The sequence below is a fragment of the Sphaeroforma arctica genome (assembly GCF_001186125.1).
Source record: "Sphaeroforma arctica JP610 unplaced genomic scaffold supercont1.285, whole genome shotgun sequence".
Classification (NCBI taxonomy): Eukaryota; class Ichthyosporea; order Ichthyophonida; genus Sphaeroforma; species Sphaeroforma arctica.
Window position 1 is genome coordinate 17,755 of NW_014040273.1, and position 14,081 is coordinate 31,835.

Genomic DNA, 14,081 nt, shown 5'->3' on the forward strand with positions numbered 1-14,081 from the left:
AACTATATGTTATGTTACTTAATGTTTTCGACCCGTTTTTTCCTTCTCGCTTTGTAAATCCAAAATCGGCTTGCGTGAGCAACTAGTCTCTCTTGGATTTCAAAGCTGGGTGGGGGCTGCGTAATAGCCGGGCCTCCACATTAGACTCTATGTTATAAACGTACTCTTAAGCAGTACGTAAACTATAAAGGTACTCTTAATAGTACGAGGAACTTATGTTTTCTAAATGGGTTTTAACGGTTTTATTAATTAATACCTTTTCCATTTTACACATCAGATATTTGGACAAGGCCATTTAAAGGCCCCAGTAAAATACCAAACATAAGATTTGGTCTAGTTCTATCAATAGAACTATGTTTACTTTCCAAATATTTATATCTGAAAACTTCGGTAGCGAGATGGCTCAACCGAATACAGGTTTCTAGGGACTATTAGCGTTACCTAGTTTAACCTCCGTTCAGTCAACCAGATGTGCCAGTCTGATGAAGGCTAGGTCGGCAATTCTTGATAAGTGGCAAGTTATTGGTTAATGCAATAACTATGGACATCAAGAGTATTTTTCTTTTTTTTCTCTTTCTTTTTTTCTAAAGATAGGATTTTATGAGTCTCTCGGATTCGCCCCAACGAAAAATACCATAGTTTCTAATAGAGCGACAACGAAACACTAAATAAAATCCCTTCGGCGAAAACAGTACTGAGAGGACTATATATAGGCAATGTCTCAGCCTCACAATCCCTCAGAGTATTGCTGTTTTCACGAGGCATACCTAACTTTACTAGAAGACTCATTTTGTTTATTTATTTCGAATTTAACTATACTTAGACTTAACCTAAGCGTTTAATTACTCTAAGGCGTTAATATCGCTGGGTTTATATATATATATATATATATACATATATCTATATATATATATATATATATATATATATATATATATATATATATATATATATATATATATATATATATATATATATATATATATATATATATATATAATATAGATATATAGATATATATAAATTTATATGTTGTTGATATAATTATCTATACGGACGATCCAATAGTCGCTCATATAAACAACGACCGCGCCACATTTTGGCCCCCATATATATTTTGAGAATTAGGCTAAAGAAAGACCTCTCCTAAAGTACATGAGACCCTCAATTTTCAGTAGGAATAAAACCAATTTTGAAACGACAATTTTCTCAGACGGACTGCTACGGATGTGTAATATGGGTGTAGAGTAAATACAGGTTGCCCTGACAGTTTTAGCAGTAAATAGACCGAATCAAAATGCTAACATGCGAGAGCCATTCAAGTGCTAGTTTCGCTACTTCACGGAAATAGCAAATACAGCGTTTCTAAACAAAGTTGAATTGGCGAGTAGCCATTCCGGTTTCCTACTCACGAGGCGTTGATGGCTGTGCAAAGATCGGAGGTTTCTACCGGACAATCACCAAAACAGAACGAAGCAAGTATGCGTGGACCGATAACTGAGTGCATTTCTAAGACAGGATACAACTGGTAAATTATCTGCGTCTTCTAATTTATTAGTTGGAAGGTCACATTTGTTTGGCTAGCACAGTCGTGCGTATTCCACCTGCCGCACAGACGGGTCTCCTCAGCTGCTGCATTAGATACCCACTGAGCTGAGAGGAACTCATACAAAGCTCCCACAGTGAGTAGGCCACGCCTCGTTCATGACAGGATGTGATTGGCCATCAAGATGAGACGGACTTGTCGGCGTGCAACCATATGCCATGATTTTGTGGGCATAGTTGGTGTATACAGCCACCAGGGACTGTGAGCAGAATATGCCTTCTGTATCTTTGGCTACGTACCTCAAAGAGGCGTCATCCATTCTAATCAATACACACTCATTCGTGTACATTGAAATCCATGTGTGTGCGTGTGTATGTGTATTCGAGTGCTAGTATGTGTGAAAATCTGTATGTGGGAATTTGTGTGTATACAGGGGCGTATCTACCGCGTACGGATGATGCCGGCGTTGATGAGTTTCTGCAGCTTTGCAGATATCTCAGGATTTTTCAAGTGCCTGTTGATAGTAGAATTGCATATTTATGAAAATATGACGATTTAAGTCGTGATGTTGAAAATACATCCGGAGGTACAGAAGTATCCCTCTGTTTCATACCAGAAAAAAAAATCAGGCATGATCTAGACAGACCACACTACATGTTCTAAAATATAACGGCTATAAGCAACAGTGGTATAATACAGGCCCAATGTACTACATATTAAATAGTCACTGAAAACACCTAAAAAATCTAGGTGTACAAGCGAGACTTGAGCATAAAACAGTACGTACTCTTGTGCGGCGGCGGGGTCGTTCTGCATCTGATCCAACACGATGCGCATGACGGGATCGCCCATGATGGCTTGTACTTCGGGATCCTTCATAGCTTCAGCGGCACGCTCTTCCTCAGACATATTCTGTCAATATATGTGGAGAATGAGTCATAGTTAGGCATATATAACCAATTCGCCTCACCATGGCTTGGATAGGCAAGTTACTCTTCAGATATACTCTATATCGGTTTTAAAATTACAGACAAGCTCGATGAGATATCAACTCTACACTAACATACTCCAATCCAGGTATACCTCCCCCGAATTTTATTGTTATTATACAACTACAAGCCTAATCCGAGCGCAAAATAATCAGCACACAACTAAGACATCCACCCCACATGCGTACACTATTTCCCAACTGTACATCTAGACATTCTCAGACGGATAATATATATATATAGCCAATGCTGCAAGACCGTACACACCTGCAGCCTCTCGTTCATGGCCCTGTAGGCACGCTGTACGCCATCGATGGCTTCCTTATTGTCCTTGTCGATACTCAACGCCTTCTCGAATGCCTCTAGAGCCCGCTGGTGTTCCCGCATGGCCAGCAGACAGTTGCCTAAGGATGTACAGTAGTGGTCGGAAGCGCGGTAATGGGTTAATTTGATCATACACTAAGTCACTCTACTGTGTGTTTTGTGTTTTTGTGAATGTTTAACTGCGTTTTAGGTCCAAAAATATACATCTATAGACACATAGACGTGATTGTACTTATGCAGACTTCGACATAATTGACTGCCTACACGCTTACACACTGGATATCCAAATGTGCGCAAACAAATTGAGGTTTGTACACATGTTTGAGTAAGAAAGTGCATGTTTTTTATGCGTGACCATACAGAAGTACACCACAATATTGTCCTAGCATATACGTACAGAAATCTTTTCCATCCTGGCATAGACAGATATCATGAGCACGTGTGCATATGCATACCTCGTCGGGTGTGTCCCTTGATAAAGTCCGGTGCCATTGCAATGCACTTGTCGCAGTCCTTGAGTGAGTGTGGGAACTCACCCAGCTTCATGTACGAGGCAGCACGGTTGGAGTATATGGTGTGGTCGTCAGGGTTACGCGTGAGGGCTTCTGTATATAGCTGTGAATGGGCGGCAAACAAAGATGAGCATCTAGCGCGTATATACATAAATATATACGCATAGTGTTTGAGAGGGAAGTGTAAAACATGTTCGTATATCCTATATATATACATGTGAAGTAATTCTGATGAGGAGGGCAATGTCGGTGTAGAGTCTACGCATACTATCCTACACACCTTCCATTTGATTGTAAACTAGACATTCGTAGTCACACAACACACAAGACTCAACACAAAAAACACACACTACATACATATATATTATATATACAAATACATCAATAACAATTTAATGCACCTTGATTGCTTCAGGATACTTCATGGCTTTGAACATGGCATTTCCTTCCTCCTTGATTCTGGTAGCCTCCTCAGGGTTTAGGAGAGCCTTTGCCTCGGCCTCCTTCTTCTCCTTTTCGATGGCGTTGAGTTTGTTGAGTGTGTCTTTGGTGCGGTGTTCGGTTAAACTGCGGTTCAACCATGTGGCGGCGTCGTCGTAGTTGCCTGCACGTATAGGTGTACGCGTGTATCACAGACAATCAGTCAATCTACCAGGGACATGCATCCTATCCTAAAACAAGATAAGCATGCATACACGACCAGATATATATCACAGACACATTGCATATATATGACATCCTACATGCCCTACCTTCTTTGTGGTATGAGTTGCCGATGCGTGCATAAGCCTTAGCGATGAGCGCGTACTCGGCGCGTTGCTCCTGTCCCACCTCCACCGCCTTCTTGCACATCTCGCGGCACTTCTCATAGTCCTTTTGCTCGAAGTATACAGCGGACTGTGCAGCGCGTAAAAAGTGTCATATATTGGAGAAAAAAAATACATATATTATTACCTGCCACAGTGTTTTCTTGACATTTCTAAATCAATAAAAATGTACACAACCGTCTCTGCGAAACGTTTACACACATTTCACATCCGAAAATACATATACACGCACGTACTCACCATGTTATTGTAGAACGCCATATTCTCTGGGTGTAGCTCGATCGCCTTCTCGTAGTGCGCAATGGCTGTGTCAAAGTCCCTCTTCTTGTATGCCGCGTTGCCTAGTTCTTTTTCGGACAAGGCATTCAATCGCTTCTCCTCGACTTCATCAACCACAATTTCCTCTGGATCGATTTCGTGAACCGCCTCCTCCTGAGATGAGCGTGTGTGAGTGGGCATGGTAATTGTATAGAATTGTAAATGTACGCGTAAACGTGTGCACATGTTTGTTAAATACCATAAAGTATCCCTACGTTCAGTGCAAAACAAACCTTCTTAACCCGCGAGCTTAAAAGTTGACAAAATCTGTATCCATACGCATACCAATGAACGTACGTACTATGTACAAAACATGCCAAAAAGATACATTTCAACAAACGGGAGTTATATAAACCAGTACACATCCATACTGTAAATTTTACACAGCATTTGAAAATACATCCGGATGTACATGTAGCTATTTCAGATACACTTGGTTGTACATGTCTATGATTACCTGGGTGGCTTCGGCCATATCTACATCGGTATCATTGGTGCTTGCACCTGCATCATCCTTCTTGGGAGCAGTTGGCATGCCCATGACTACACCAAGAATGGCCATTAGATCCTCGTTTTGTTGCATCTTCCTGTTGATGCGATAGAGATGATGTTTTTATTAGCGACGATAGCGACAGTATGTTAATATATAGAAGTTGTGTATGTTATACATACAGAAGCATGTGTTCAATAGTATATACATATTCATATACACTAGTGAACGTGAACAAGACAATAATACAGTCACAAAGATACAGAGAAACAATCAATGGCTTTAGGACCACTGTTAACTAATATCATCAAGTGACACGCCACTCCCAACTGTTGCACTTTTATCAATATATTTTGTGTAATCCGGCAGTGTAAGTACCAATCACTAGATTGAATCAAGAATATATAGTGACAATGAGAATTACAAGTCAAATGTACATACATACACACAAACACACACACATATATATATGCGTGTTGCGTCGCGGAATGGATGTACACTCACCAAATATCACACAACGCCGGTATAACACATTAACGGCAATGGTAAGATACGCTCTCTCCGCATCACACGCAAGAAACACACCGACACACAAGCCCTCATTTGGACACACATAATAGCACTACATACGCCAGAAGTGAGTAATATACATGTCATTCGGGTACATTCGCTAAAGTGAGTATAAAGCATAAACACGGCATACACCATACATTTCAAAAGATTGTCCTTGATCTCCTCCATGCCCACCCAAACAGAACTACGTAACACTTCAATGGATATACACAATACTTCACAACATCAGCTACACACAACAACACAACATACGCCATAAGTATCGAGGGATTGGCCTTTATCTCGTCGATGTCCTTTTGCAGCTTCTGATTGCCCACCAGGTGTCGCGTGTCGGGGTTCATGGCCACCTTAGCCCACAAATCGGGTGCCGTGAACAGGGACGAGAGCTGCTGCATAGGGTCCTTGCTGCCACTAGCTGTCAGGGTATGTGCGTATAAAATATTTAGTTAGATATATATCGGACAGCTGGTAAATGTGTAGGATACATGCCAGAGGTGATATATACGGTGTCCCAACCATCATTTAACCTTGGACTACGGATCGGGGTTCGAGAAAAGAGTTGTACCTGCTGTACAAACTCCTGACAGGTCCCGTTTTTTGATCTAGTAGTAGTATAACAAAGTGTTAATAAACTATCAAAATGCACAAATACTATCAAATTCCTAACTAACTCTACGCACGTATATATACATACATACATACAAACACACACATATATACATACATGCATATTGTCCTCTTGCTATCTACCACAGGATGCAGCCCGACACACGCAGTTATACGTATCAAACAAACTCATGGATACATACCTGAGCTTGCAAGGTCTTTGAGTCCCTTAGTCAAGGTGGGGTCTCCTGGGCATTTCTCTAGTCCGGTTTCGTATGTTTCCATAGCTGCATCGGTATCGTGCATGAAAGCCTGTGCTGTTGCCTTGCGGTTGTAGCCCTGGATTGGGTGAGATATACGGATTGGGTGAGTGGGGTATTTAGTATATGTAATGTGGCGTAACAGTTAATGGCAGTCCCAAAAAAGGTGCATTTTATCGCTGTAATGTTGAGATTCCTTTTGCTACGAATAGACAGTGTTCCAGAATATAAAGCTATCAAGTCAAGACATACAAGCCGGTATGATATAAACATTAACTCTTGTATATGTGTTACAACAACAAAGCTCTCTATCATTTGGAACATTGCTGATACTGGCAGAAGTGATACCGAAGCAGTGAATAATATATATATATATGTACATGCTGGGTTAAACTTCTACAACCGTACGCAGCAGAGACAAACATATTTTACACGCGCGTGTTCATATACATACATGTAGAGTATTAAATCAGACTGCGGATCTGAGCATTGGAATACGACTTTATCATCAGGAGACTCGTTTGATTAAACACAAGGTATATATATATATATGACCAGCTGCTCTTCCAACCTCTTTCAGTGTTGTACGAAAACCTTTGCGATTGTGGGTTTAACTACGCGACCAGTTGCTCTTGCAACCAAGTATCGATTGCATACGGGAAGCTTTGCATACAACACTTGAAGAGGTTGGAAGAACAACTGGTCGCGCAGTTAAACCCTAAATCGCGATTGGGAAGCCACAGGGACCGAAAGCGTATAATCATAGGGCTAACTTATTTGTTTTCTCTAGTACAGGGTCAGGGACTTAGGGACTACAAAAGAGTCCGGGGCATATTGTTTCTAAAATTGGGGAACTCCAACGGGGCCTACAAATAGGCAAAAAGCGTCACGGACAGATTTTGCGTAACAGACGAGAAATCGGTGATAATGTCAATAGGGACTTAAGAAAAGCTTACGCTTTCAGTAACGTATATATATATATATATAGATGATACCATAAACATACGCCGTGAATAAGGATATGCTGGCAGAGAAGTAACAGTACGCACAAATAACAAATAGGCAATACAAGGACAAGACTATATATATATATATATATAATATTACTAATATAATCACATAAGCACGAATGTATACACCAAGTACTAGATACCAAGGGTGAGCACATAAGTATAAGTATATGCAATTGATAATAGTAGCCTCTCAAGTAAATGATAGATTTACAATGACACCAAATTGAGGGTGAAGCATTGAGGGTGAAGCATCTTCTGTGTATGTATCCAATCACAGATTTCGAACAAAGATAATTCAATTCGCACACATCTTTTCCACGAGCATGTATGTTTACGCGAGCGTTTGAACGCGTGTAACACCATTTATATAGCAAATGTATATGAACATTATCTCATACAGAGCTCTCAAAATGATGATTAGAGGACACTTCTATAGATAAAGTGATCAAAGCACAGAAAGTATATATGATCCACACAGTCTTGATGACTATACACTTATACACACACACACACACACATATATATATATATGTATATATACCATAGTATACCTTATGCATCTACATACGGTAGAATCACACGGTTGTTGAACTGCTAAAATCGCGAATATATTCCAAGCGCAAACGTTCCATCGGCGTTGAAAATGAATTCGTATACTCATACTAATAGTTATATTAATACAATATATATATATATATATATACATATATACATATAGTTCTATAATTAACCAGTGCGATGTAAGTCTAAACAAAGTGATATACGATCATATTTTTTTTGTCAGAACTGGTACAATTCCACCAATCGAACAGAACGAGAAGGAACACAGTTCTGATAGAATACATAGATATACGCTTGCATATTCTCCGGCTTATATCTATTTCAAGTACCAAGAATACGTTCAGCCAAGCAAGGGAAGACACACAACGACAACGACAGAAAATCCCCCACCGAAGAGATATCAATACTAAGCAAACACCCTTCAACACCAACAGTCCCAACACACCTTGGGCCAATCGGGCTTGATGCTCACACACTTATCAGCATCCTCAAGCGCCTTCTGATATTCGCCACAGCTCGAGTACGCTGCACTGCGATTACTGTACAACACGTGGTTTTCTGGTGCCACCACAATAGCCTGAGTGAACAGATCAATAGCCGTGGCCCAGTCTTTGGCGGCAAATGCCCTGTTGCCCTGTGCTTTAAGATCGTCGGCTGACATTGCTTTAGTTGCTGTAATACTACACTCTGTATACTGTTATGTACGAATCTGCTTGCGTGGGCATAAATTCCTGCTTATTTATGAGATAGAACACTTTCTCACTGCACCAACTTCCCGAACAGTGCGAACGCACAGCGGAGTGGCGATAGCAGTGACAGCAAATACATACAGGGGCCACACAGTCCGGTTTTGTTGGGTGTCAAAACCTAAGGTTAAAATGCGGAATCTCGTGGCTATGGTGAAATTGCAACACTTTATCGTCAATACGTCGTAAACTCTCTGGAACTACTGGGGTTAGCTGTGGGATCGACAAAATCGACACAATCAAGTTCTGTCGCAAATTGACCCCATCAAAGTCAACAACATATTCCGGAAAAAAAGTGCGTCTTGGCACGGTGTCAGTGTCGCGGCTGTCAAGAGTCAAGCCTCATAACAAACTATTTTCTATTAAAAAAAAATGAACTGAGGCTCCCCTAATCACTATATAAATATACGCAAAGCGTGTAGGCTACGGATGTATAAAACATCAGATATGTATTTAAATATATAAATAAAAAAAGACCAGCAGATAGTAAGTGTGCTGAGTGGCTCTACTAGTAGCGTGGAAGATTGCTTAAAGAATGCAGGATGGTCTTTGTTATTTTAGTACGGAGTGATTATAGTAAAAAAGAATATTCCTGAGAGAAGTTGATGGCGTCTGCATCCATGTGACCAGGTAGTCTAGTATAGGTGTTTGAAACAGCTACGTGCGGTTAGAAAATGTAGAGTTTTGATAAGTAATGTTGTAGCAGTTCTCAATGTATACTACATTTTCTACCTGTGTATTGTACAGGGTCTTGCTTGGCAATTTGGTCACACATATCACAACTCGTTTAAGCCACATGTGATACTCAATACGAGACCCCGGATGGGCCCTCTGCCTGCACTATCTAGTGAAAGACTGTCGTGTCATTTTCTTGGTATGGTGGTGTGACTGACGAAAGCTTCAGACAGAAAATAACTAGAGACGGATTGTCGGACAGGAGGAACTTACTTGCGAAAAGAATGTTCTCAGGTAACTCAGCGCATGTACGCGTATATACCGATACATGTTTTATGTTAAGTCATTATGTCTTGGTGCAACGTATTTTTTGATATGGAGGGACTGAAAAGCGCGTTCGCTTTCGTACTATACATACATACGACGGTCGAATCCTCGCGCGCGGTGGTCAGTGCAGGCATATTTAAGATATAAAAGTATAGAAGTCTCAGCGCCCACAGCGCCCACGAGTGTATCGTCGTATCAGACTAGTAATATGTACACATCTGTGTTTGCACAAAAATGGCCCCTTAGAATGGCTTGGCAGCGGTACGCGATTTGGCGTGTTGAATGTTGTAATGTACACTGTAGACAAAAACAACGTAAACTGCTAGTATTACATATAAACCTGGCTAGACGGCTATCAATCTCTTGCGCCAACTGGTGGTGGTGTATAGTGGGAGTAATACTGGAAAGTTGAGCAATCTAGCAGCACAGGAGCTACGATAGATTTGCATGACACAGTCAAAGCGGGCACCACACGTATTGTAGAACTTTCGAGAAAACGGAGACGCTGTAATATACACTAGGTATAGTATGTAACCGCAATAGATTGCGAATAGCTTTAGCACGTTATAAGGACAACCGCAACTAAACACCTAAATCATTACACGTAAGTATACAAATACGTACACAAGTCCAAATAATGTCGACCTAGTGGTTGTGCGACTTAAATATGCGAACACATACACTTGTCTATCAGCGAAACATATACATGGCAGATGCGGGTACTACGTACAGCGACAGGAAAGGATAACAATACTAAGCGAACTACAGACAATAAATAGACTTAGTATTCGACTGCGTATAAACGCTTCTGTCTTTTAAGGTACCGAACAGTGTCGACGTAGTTTCAGGAGCCACATTCCCAAGTTGTATGCAATTCGAGGACTGTCTCTTCCAGTATATAGTCCTCGATTCCACGTGATGGCCCGTAACTTAGCAACACCAGTGAGTACTCCATACATAACAGCGAGTGCTTCATACATACCAACGAGTGCTTCATACATACATCCCTTTCGCCAAACTCTCGGCCCTAGGTTGCCGGGGCTCGGTTCTAGTCCATCGACTTCAACTCAAGTCGTGTGACAACGTGGGACAACCCCACAATGTTCCAGCTCTGTGTTCTGATACGTGTGGGCGGTGACTCCGGCTCGGTATAACTAGGTAGCAGATGTATGAAATAAACCTCCGCGACACCGCTGCCAAGTACCAATGCTTTCGGATAAATACACGGATTTCACTACATCCGGTCTTACAGTTGTTACGCTGGACCGAATCCAGCATGCGCAGCATGCGCTGCTTCACTAGAGGGGTTTGTTCAGGGTTGTTCCTTGGCTATGTTCCTGAACAGGTCATCGTCTTCAATACTAGGAAGGTATGGCACATGACACAACCGATTCCAATATGCCCAGAAGTTCGACCCAGGATGCGAAATCAGTTACTTTGACATTGGCGACAGATCTTCTTAGCTCTGTGGTCGAATTGGCATGGTCTTATGCAGGCCCAATGATGTTTCAGCATCTTATCAGCAGAACAGAACGAACACTATCAATAAGGATTAGTCCATTGAAGGTAGTGGTCTATGGCCTGCGTTGCCTGAACAGACTTGGGACCCACCGAATCATATGAGTACTGCACAAGTGTTCCACGTTCAACGAATGCTGCCATAGACCCCTGCCAAAGGGTAGTCTAGAGTGGTCTCGTTGAGGGTTATCAGCTGATTTGACATTTACAATTAGAACGTGATGACTGTGCTTAGCGGGAGAGGAGTTTTCGGCATGAGTGAGAGCAAGCAGAGGAATACGTGAATTTCACAGCCTTCCTCTCCACACCTCGGGCGGACAGTCCGCTTAGTTTGTATAGTCTGATTATTCTGATATCAGTACATATCATTAGAAAACAAAATTGTTTCTCATATAGAGAAGTAAAAAGGGCTTTGTTTAAAATATATAGTACGAGATTGTCTTTAAATTACCTCTGATCATACATACACACTGCTAGTCTATTGGACAGAGACATCACTTACCCTTAAGTTTCTGTCTGTTATTTATGTGGTTATAATACCAGAACCCGAAGAATCATTACTCTCTCTTTTGGAGTGGGTGTTAATCTTAGGGGCTGAGGTGTCGATCAGACCACTCCGATCCCTCGATCGCCCTGCTACAATAGACCAAGCATATATGATACAGAGCTCATACAACTTATAGGGCTGTGAATAGGTACACGTGAGATATTGCATCGTAATTGGTTTCTGCTTATAGGACTCGAGGCAACTGCACGTGCTTGTACCCACTGCGGTGTTGCCGGTTAATCCTTTATTTATTGCTAGGCTGTTGTGTGTCGGACGGATTCTGTACCAAGTCGGCCGAAGCTGAGTCGCTTCATCTGAGCCATGTCTACCTCAGGGTTTAGGGTAACGAAAGAGCTATTCATGCGGCTGTATGTATATGCGAGCACTCCTCAATTCTTCCCCGGTATGCGAAAACCTACCACAGCCAGCTGGCTTCTCTCATATACCACACCACACCTTCATGTTCTACAATCCCACTATACCAATGCGCCTATACATATAACTACTCCTCATATCGATGAACCGTTCCTTGCGGTACACCCATGTCCCTTACTATACGTGACTGCCTGCAAAGCCCTTACATCCACGACACCGATGCGCCGAGAAAGTACCGAACATCTCGCACCCCCTCTGCATCAGGCTGAAGCTGGGGATGAGACCCACCGTAGTCCGTAGTCTATCAGTACTGCGGAACAATACACTGGACTAGACCGCTTGACTGTAGAACGATCCTGCGAAGTTTCACCAGGGAATATACGGAGTACAGGCGTAGGTAGGTGGGTATGACGCAGGTGTCCCTTGCTGTGCGTAGGCAGATCCTAAGTGTGCTTGATATAAGTCGATGTTGTTTTGTAGCCTGAACGTCGCTGACTGTATACCACAAGCGACCCTCTCAGTAAAGTAAGACAGACTTTGGCACACGCATATGTGCGAAGGTGCATGGCGAGAATATAAATGTCATGGACCGGGAATACCGGTACGTACCACAATGCGTAGCTACCTACCACCACCGGGATTGACACGCCCTATGCCACGCCCTGGCTATGCCACCATCTGGCTCAGCCAGTGCGTGTGTGTGCGTGTACATCGAACGCTGTGCTGTGCTGTTTGTACTCTCTAAATTACTTGTGAAGGTGTGTGTGTGTGTGCAAGTGCGCGAGTCACAGCTACCCCTCCCACGATCGCGTACTACAGCACCTAAACCAGTCTTGAGTTTTATACTGCGTTCGGCTACACCCCTCCCTTCCCGTAGCGGCTTATCCACGTGCATGTATAGGCTTGGCCATCATGCTGGCGACTTTAGCCTACAATTCGAACCCATTAGCACCACGTTAGACCCGAGGCAATCAGCGGTACACGACATACTCACCCAGGTGTCTGGGGCACTAAGAGGTGCACGGGACAGTAAGTCGTGTTTGGGAAACCAAGCGGTGTGTGGGAACATAAACGGGGTTTAAGAGTATTACCGGCCCATGCTCACTCCCTCACACTTCCGCAATGGACGCTCCGCGACTATGCGCGGTCGCATGGGTGATCACACTCCTGGGGTTCCTGGGGTTGTCGGTTAAGGAGATCTCTACCATGTCCAACTCAACCCCATCGGGTGTCTCAATGTCCAGGTGCACCCTCTGTTCTCTGTGCTGATTGTAGGCCTCGGTAAGACTCCTCGCATTTGATTGGTTGCTATTTTGGGACATCCGCGCTCCCGGTACCTGGACTTCGTCATCGTCCACATCATCCATTGCGATGTCGACACCAGACACTGCAGCCAGCAGCGTGGCATTGAAGTTCTGGTGTGTGTGTGTGTGTGTGTGTGTGAGGGCGGTGGCGGGGAGGGTTTAGAAATAGGGCAGAATGGTTGAGTTGAATTGAAGTAAGAGCAGTACAAGCGTGTGACAACCAAGATATATACTAGTGATACTCGAGGCTAATTTGAGAGAAAACACCCAACTATAAGCATACGTATAGATACCATCCAAGGCACGTCTAAAATTTGTATGTCAGGGGTTAGACGAGGCACAGACACGTGGCTGCACAGACAAGATGAAAAAGATACGTCTATATCCTAGTATACTTACGCACGTCGGTCGGGAACTATGGGTATCACCGACCCGTTCGATTGTAGGATAACGCATATATACACAAATAGACACTATGCGATATATATGTACACGATAACGAAAACACACATAAACTGCACATTACCAGTTTAACACCATAAACACACACCCACAGCCCACCCATACCCA

At 42.6% G+C, this 14,081-nt stretch overlaps 2 protein-coding genes across 2 annotated transcripts in view; both read right to left on the reverse strand.

The window, feature by feature from the left end:
- Window positions 1-1,327: 1,327 nt before the first annotated feature.
- Window positions 1,328-8,772, reverse strand: SARC_04819 (hypothetical protein). Its single transcript, XM_014301326.1, has 11 exons — window positions 8,465-8,772; window positions 6,389-6,524; window positions 5,832-5,994; window positions 4,974-5,103; window positions 4,439-4,630; window positions 4,124-4,268; window positions 3,773-3,975; window positions 3,315-3,474; window positions 2,803-2,939; window positions 2,334-2,458; window positions 1,328-2,060 (listed from the first exon to the last, which is right to left on the reverse strand). The coding sequence occupies exons 1-11, from the start codon at window positions 8,678-8,680 to the stop codon at window positions 1,988-1,990; spliced, it is 1,680 nt and encodes a 559-aa protein (XP_014156801.1). The 5' UTR covers window positions 8,681-8,772; the 3' UTR covers window positions 1,328-1,987.
- Window positions 8,773-12,009: 3,237 nt separating this feature from the next.
- SARC_04820 (hypothetical protein) overlaps window positions 12,010-14,081 on the reverse strand; it is a gene marked incomplete at its 5' end in the record, with an annotated part of 7,623 nt that continues 5,551 nt past the window's right edge. The window contains one exon of the mRNA XM_014301327.1: window positions 12,010-13,622. Within this exon, the coding sequence (XP_014156802.1) occupies window positions 13,317-13,622 (306 nt within the window). The 3' untranslated portion in view covers window positions 12,010-13,316. The remainder of the gene's footprint in view (window positions 13,623-14,081) is intronic.

Excerpts from the sequence above, each read along its gene's own strand:
- SARC_04819 (XM_014301326.1), bottom strand. The coding sequence starts at position 8,680 with ATGTCAGCCGACGATCTTAAAGCACAGGGCAACAGGGCATTTGCCGCC. Across the intron at positions 6,525-8,464 it reads TCAAGCCCGATTGGCCCAAG|GGCTACAACCGCAAGGCAAC; the intron begins GTGTGTTGGGAC and ends CACCCAATCCAG. Across the intron at positions 4,631-4,973 it reads ATATGGCCGAAGCCACCCAG|GAGGAGGCGGTTCACGAAAT; the intron begins GTAATCATAGAC and ends CGCTCATCTCAG.